The sequence below is a fragment of the Stegastes partitus genome, unplaced genomic scaffold, assembly GCF_000690725.1.
Source record: "Stegastes partitus isolate 25-593 unplaced genomic scaffold, Stegastes_partitus-1.0.2 Scaffold80, whole genome shotgun sequence".
Taxonomy (NCBI): Eukaryota; Metazoa; Chordata; class Actinopteri; family Pomacentridae; genus Stegastes; species Stegastes partitus.
The window spans coordinates 631,700-639,257 of record NW_007577811.1 but is presented as its reverse complement, the minus strand read 5'-3'; the positions used below and the strand labels follow the sequence as shown (position 1 = coordinate 639,257).

The following is a 7,558-nucleotide window of genomic DNA, read 5'->3' as shown; positions in this document are numbered from 1 at the left end:
CTGCCTGACCATCCCTGATTTGCTTAGAACTTTGTTATTGTAATGGATATTTGAGGTGGTATCTGTAAAATTAGATTGATACATCAAGTACAGTTGTGACTTGATAATCCGACCCTTAACTATCCGCAAACCTTGCTATCCGAAGTTTTTAGGAAAAACAAATGGAACCCATAAAAAATAGCCTTAACATATTAACAGCCTTGGAATCCGACTCTGACATGACATTTTATGTCACAAACAAGGATAACAGCATATTATCTGATTTAACAATCCAACAGATATACTTACCTTTGATGTCAACCGATGAGCCCGTGCACAAGCGCATCGCTCAGTTAGGTGTGAAATCCAGCGATGCATAGTGTTCTAACAATACACTAGTTATTATAACAACTATAAACAATGAATATTAACAACAAATTACCCTTCAAGCATCAAGCCCTCCTTGTATCTCAACCTCCATCTTGACAATCTGACAGCCTTACTATCTGACATAAAAGAAGGTTTTACATTTAGTGTTGGATTGTCAAGTCACAACTGTACTTTCTGAGATAAATGAATTTTTAAAAAAAAGCCCATATATCTGCTTTCAGAATGTTTTTTCACACATTTTAATGTGAGGCTATGACTTCATGACAATATCTCACAGCATCTTTGGGGTCTGAAAATGAAAAATATGACCATAATAAAAAATATATATATATATATTTCCTTAGTTATATTTGGAGAACCAGAACTCTTCTGTTTTACCACTGTTAAGAATTTCTTATAAAACAAGTATGCTATATGTTTTGCTTTGTATTGTTGTGATATGCAACTACATATGGTTTATAAAATATTACTGGCTGACTTCTTCATTATTAACGTTTTTGTTTATCTGTGCTCAATAATGTAAATGTGGTTCAACAAGCTTTTTTTCTCTCCCTTTTTTATTGATCTCATAAAGTATTTTCTATATCAAGCTAAAATTTCACATGTCTTTATAAATATCAATATTATATAAATAAATAAAACTTTCAGGCAAACTAGAGATGGTCGAGAAGAAACTCTTCTAAAATATAGATTTGAGATGGAATGAGACATCTACAACTTGGTCTTTGTCTTTGTGCTGCTTTGTGAGGTAGACACAAATCTTTAAAATCAATCTAACTGTGGCATCTTCACTGATATCCCCTGCAGGCAGTCATCCTGAACTGTGCTCACAGTTTCTGCTGTTACTGCATCAAGCAGTGGCGTAAAAAGAAAGACGAGTGCCCTATCTGCCGACAGGTGATTCAGTCTCAAACCCGCTGTCTGGCACTGGACAACTGCATCGACAGCATGGTGGAAAACCTGAGTCTGGACATGAAGGCGTCGCGGCAGGCCCTCATCCGTAAAAGGAAAGGTGAGATGTGATAGAGTGGGACACTTTGGATGTTGTTGCTGATTTGATAGTATTTATCGACAGAGCTCCGGTCAGAGAGATGGGCATGGAGAGTTAAGTTCAAAGCCACTTTTAATATCAAAGTAGGTTACAGGTGCGTATGTATGTGGTTTACAAAGGAAATAAAGTACAACAGAATATTAGTAATACTGTAAAAATATCTCAAAGCATATAATACAATAATAAACATTGAATATCTGGCTGGAAATATATCAATTCAGTCCACATAAATCGAATAAGCAATAGAATACATAAATGGACATGAAAGTAGCTGCAAGGTGACGCAGTTGGTAGCACTGTTGCCTCGCAGCAAGAAGGTTGCCGGTTCGGGTCCCGGTGGGGGCACCAGAATCTTTCTGCGTGGAGTTTGCATGTTCTCCCCGTGCAGCGTGGGTTCTCTCCGGGTTCTCCGGCTTCCTCCCACACAGTCCAAAAACATGTTGAGGTTAATTGGTGATTCTAAATTGTCCGTAGGTGTGAATGTGAGTGTGCTTGGTTGTCTGTCTCGAAGTGTGGCCCTGTGATAGACAAGTGACCTGTCCAGGGTGTCCCCTGCCTTCGCCCTAAGTCGGCTGGGATAGGCTCCAGCCCCCCGCGACCCTAATGAGGATTAAGCGGTGTATAGATAATGGATGGATGTATTTGGTGGTCTCTGTCTCCCTCCATTGGACACAGATCGCAACTGCAATGATTAGTGACTGCAACACAGTGTGGTTAAGATGCTCAGGAATTTTTAGGCAGTAAAAGAAATATGGTTTTCAAGGTGTTGAGAGTAGTTACACTCACTGCTTACACTTGTCTAGGCTTTGCACGCAATTTCCAAAAATACTTGTTGGTTGAGTGTGAGGGGGAGGGATGGGTGGTTTGTGGGTAAGTGAATAAGTGAAAATTTCAAACACAAGATGACACAACAATGAGACATTTCTGTCTGTCTTATTTTCTGTGTTATGTCTTAGTTTAGAAATGCTGTGCCCTTACAACAATAAAAATACCTTTCTTCCAAAAGCGCTGAACGCTATGCATAACTGAATCAGGATGATAACGTAAAGGTGGGGCTGAAAATGAGTGTGCATTTCCCAGATAAACACATGTAGAAAAATAGCATGTGTGTACTGCAAATAAATATAAGATTGTTGGTTAGAATACAGATGCTAATGGGTTAAATTTAAAGTAATTTCCATAGAATCACAACCACACTTATAACATGTTTCATAAATAAAATTAAAATACATTACCTTAAAATACAAAAAAAATGTTCAAAGGATCAATTGCAGCAAACAAAATAAAATACACACATAATAAATCAAATCCCTCTCCATAGTGGTACTGTAGATCTGTAATATACGAGGTGTGTCAGAAACATTCCAGGACTGGTGTCACAAAGGATATATTTCAAACCCAAACTATCAACCATGAGTTTTCCCCTTCAGAAGATCAACCAGCACATCTACAAAGAGATCCTGTGGCGTTTGCTTTGTTCAGTGCGCGAGAAGAGACAAGAGTAGTGGCGGGACAAGTCGTGGCTGTTTCACCATAACACCGCACCTGCTCACAATGCCCTGAGCATCCAAAGGTTCCTGGCTGAGAAAAACATGGAGCAACCTCCCTACTCACCCCACCTGGTTCCGTGGGATTTTTTCCTCTTCCCCAAGCTCAAGGGGTCATCAAGGGGACCCGTTTTGAAGGCGTGGACGACATTAAGATGGCTGTGACGACGGAGCTGTGGAGGATCCCGGAAGAATCCTTCCAGAAGTGCATGGCAGTGTGGCAGAGAAGGCTGGGAATGTGCGTTAGACTCCAGGGGGATTAGTTCAAAGGGGAAAACTTGTAGTTTGTAGTTTGGATTTGAAATATATCTTTTGTGAAACCAGCCTTGAAACTTTTCTGACACACCTCGTATACACCACTGATTGGTCTGAGCTGATTTTGTTGGAGCTTTTAACAGATGGGGTTACTCAGTGCTGAGTCCAAACTTTTGCACATGTCACAGTCACTGTTTTTGCTCATTTACGTTTCACATCAAATATGAACAGTATGTAATTTGCCCAAACTTATACTAGAAAAGAAGGAATTTGTTCAACATGTTGTCAGCGATTATAAAATGTTTGCTGTTTTTTTGTTTTAACAGCACCACCTTCACACAGCTTGACAGTCTTGCTTCATAGTACAGCCCTCAGGTCTTTTCATTGGATTTGTTTACAGTAAGATGTAGAATACCAATCAAAGTCATGTACAGGACTTGAACGTTACTCAGAGGAACATTGTAGTCATACAATGCTTTTTCTGTGTTTTCCAGCAGCTGACACTGCAGAGATGATGTGATCCACGGTGACAACAGGAGCAGTAGCAGCAACATTGACAGCATGGCGTCCATAGATCGCAACCTCAGCTCTGTGATCTCTGTGGATCTGCATCCATTTGGACTCTAGTTCTCCAAATAGTGTTTACTCTGCTGAAAGCTTTGCAGAGTTTGAAGATTAGCCCTTTTCTTCAGTGGACTTTGTGGTGTTGAGTTTTGCATTTCTATATTATTATATAATATTCTTGGAACATTTAGGATATCGTACACAAAGTTTGCTCTCATCATGAGTCCAATAACCAAATTCAGCTGTGGTTTGTGTTTCTTTTTGTAAAATTCTAAGCTGTTTTGTTATTTTCGACAATGGGAATAAAGTTTCTTCCTATGCATTTTCACAGCAACTCCTGCCTCTGTGTTGTGATGCACGTCTGAAGAAATCTGGAGTTTGATCTACTGCAGATTAAAATAAGTTGATAAGTGAAAACTGAACCAAATGAACAAATCTTTGCTTGGGCTCAAAGGATTACTTTATACTAGTGTTGTGTTTTGTTGCCATGCTGCTAATATGGCTCTGTAAAAGGCAGTGTCTGTCTGGTGGTCCTTGGATTAATTAACATGAAATTTTGTACATACATTCACGGTCCCCAAGGGATGAATCCTAATAATTTAGGTGAACCCTAAGTTGTTTGTCCTTTTCTGTAGTGCCCTCTGGGGGTACACTTTTTGACTCATCCTGTAAATTTAGTATAGGCTATTGTTATCCAGAAGCTGGAGACTAATAACGTTTCTTCTGGCACCATCTTTAGCTCAAAGTAATTTGTGCAATACTTTGTTTTATGATCTAACACCTGCAAAGTAGTGATTATTCCTGCACCAGGTATACTTTTTTTTTAGTGCTGACACCATTTAACCCCTTGTTATTCACCAGCCATGTTTTCCCTGCAATGTCAGAACATTTGACAGAGAATGGTATTAGCTAATTCTGAATCAGATTTCATGAACTAGAGTTTCAATCAGTTTACACTGTTGGTACTGTAGTTCATCAAATCTGACTCAGAATTGATTACCAGTACCAAAGCAAAACATCATTATGAACTATGAATCACTATTTGCTGCCTTTTTCTCACTAGTTATCCAACAATTTCCAATTCAATCCATCTGCCTCGATCGGTTGGGTAAACAACAAAAACAATAATAGTAGAAAGTATTCAGTAATGAACTATAACAACTGCATCAAGCTGCATGCATCTATACAACTACTGAAAAAGAGTAGCATCCAATCCTTCATTCTAACACATTCTAGCTGGAGAACCTGGAGAGGACCCACGCTGCATGGGGAGAACATGCAAACTCCACACAGAAAGATCCCAGGTGTCCTCACCGAGACGCGAACCAGCGACCTTCTTGCAGTGGTGCTAACCACTGAGCCACCTTGCAGCCCACATCTGAATAATGGATTTTTTAAACTTTTTTTTTTTTTTTGTCACTGTTACATTTACACACATGAAAAAAGAAGATCATTAGGTTGTTGAAAAACAAGGAATGAGATCCTCCGTAACATCACAGTGTTACACATTCATATATGTTTGCCAGTGACTGTTAAAGTGGGTATACATTTAAAAATAAATTTTCATCTTAGAAAGAAACTCCTCCTTTTGCCAAATCCTTTCATCTTTCCATAATTACAAACATGCTGTGTTGCCTAATGTAACAGCTCCTGAAGCGTGAGTGTAGTGGCTGCAGCGATGAGGTAAAAGGTAATGCACACAGTCCTCACTCTGTAGACAGGCGGTACTGATGCTGCAGCTGTGTGTTAACTCTTTGCCAAGGTTCTAGGAAATATTAAGACACAATGAGAACCGTAAGGTATTCCTCATGTTTACCTTATGCCAAAACAATAGACATGCCAAGCTGAGTGGTTAACCTATACAGTTCTTATGTAACGCATGAAGTCCCAACGTTGTGATTCATCCCACAGTGGCTTTACCCGGAGTGGGACAGCAGAACACAGAGTGAGTTTGCCTTGTGTGCTGTGGATAGCTGATGTCATGCCAGTCCATTAAAACCAGAGTACAAGGGAAGCGTGTGTCTGTCAGGCCGTATTACACGAGGACGACAGTGATGGACTGCCTCTGGGCTACAGTTGGAGCCTCTCACTCCTCTATCCAATCCTCCATCCTGCTCTTGGAGTGGCCTCATAATGCTCGTAGCAGCCTGCTCTCTTTCTGGCACACTTTCTCTGCCGGAGCATATGCAAAACAGGGTCAGTCCTACTACATCACGTACCTGCCTTCATCCATGTGTGATCATAGAAAAATGTTACCCAGGTTATCACGTGACTAATGACAGCAGCCTACAGATAAAACTATTGAATTAACACTGAAGAAACTACTGGTTCAGTCCCAGGCCGCTCCATGTGCTGAAATGTCCTTTGCCCTTAAGTTACTTCCAATGGGTGGCTAGCACCAGGCATGGCAGCTCTGCCACCTTTAGTGTGAGGATGTGTATGTGAAATGATGTATTTTTTTGCTACCTCCTGGCCTTTGTGGCCAAAACAGTTGATAAAGTAATGATTGATTGATAAGTAATTACTGCAGCGAAATTTCTTTGAATATCATTGGACTCTATAATCGTCTAACTCAATCTGATTACAAAGCCTTTGCACTACATCTGAAGTCATAAAACTGAGAAGCTGTGCGGTTCACTTCTGTTAACTCTGCATACAAAAAAATGCAGCTAGACATTAGGTTTTAAATAACCATATCGTCATCTCTTAAGGAGGTTTTACTGACTTCTCCCCTCCTACACTGTTGCCATGCACTTGCTTCATGTTGCTGCTTGTAAGATAGATGAATTCATTCCAACATGCCCTTTCCAATATGTCCTGGTCTGTATCCCAGGTCCATCTGGCAGGTCTGTAGGATCTGAATGTGTTCCACAGCAGGAGCCATGCTCCCCTGACATCATGCAACACACCCTAAAAATACACACACTCATTTCAGTGTTCATGTTTTATGTTCAGTTGATATATTAATAATTACTGGAAAATATTAATTCAGCGGTCTTCCGTTGGTAGTTTTCTTTCATTCTTGCATTAAGCAATTCATAGATAACAATGCATTCAAATAAGAATTTATGAATATATATATATAATATTATTGGAATTGATTTGTATTTCTTATTATTATTATGCCCCCCCCCCCCCCCCCCCCCCCCTTTTTTTTTTTTTTTTTTTTACAACAGCATGCAATTAATAATATTGTTCATATACAGTTGTAGAAAACTATAATTCTTTATCACTTACTATGCGAACTATCCTGAAATAACATATATTATGAACTGGCGCTTTAGAAATAAAACGGAAAAGCAGAGAAGGACCGGAATATTCGTACAGCTACATTTAGTTATGATTGTAGAAATTTCAGATCAAAAGTCTTTGCAAATGTCGGAGGTGCCATACACTTGACATTGTCTTTTTAACGACGATCACTTTTATTTGTCTGCACTTGTGCACCGTCACTAATGACAGACCAAGCCATTTGGTTCTGGGACTGATCCTGTTAAGTGATACCAGACATTCCCTAAAACCCTAAACTAAGCGTTCTGTTACTATGGAGACAGGACAACAGATGAGCGTTCTGTTACTATGGAGACAGGAGAACAACAGATGAGGTATGGTGCCCGTTAACGTTTAAAAACTAAAACTAAAACTGTAATGCGTATATTTAACTTAAGTGTGTAAAACTGATATTAAACGTGTGTCCAGTTTGAGCTGTATATGAAGCTAGCTGCAGCTTAGCTTCACGTGTGAGGAGGCTGCTACGCTAACCACTTTACAG

The 7,558-nt window shown here is 39.6% G+C and overlaps 1 protein-coding gene across 1 annotated transcript in view; it reads left to right on the top strand.

Moving 5' to 3' along the window:
- The window catches only part of rnf8 (ring finger protein 8, E3 ubiquitin protein ligase), a 9,837-nt gene extending 5,717 nt beyond the window's left edge, over positions 1-4,120 (top strand). The window contains 4 exon segments of the mRNA XM_008276778.1: positions 1,177-1,381; positions 3,717-3,737; positions 3,740-3,827; positions 3,829-4,120. Of these exon segments, the coding sequence (XP_008275000.1) occupies positions 1,177-1,381; positions 3,717-3,737; positions 3,740-3,827; positions 3,829-3,901 (387 nt within the window). The 3' untranslated portion in view covers positions 3,902-4,120.
- Positions 4,121-7,558: the final 3,438 nt, after the last annotated feature.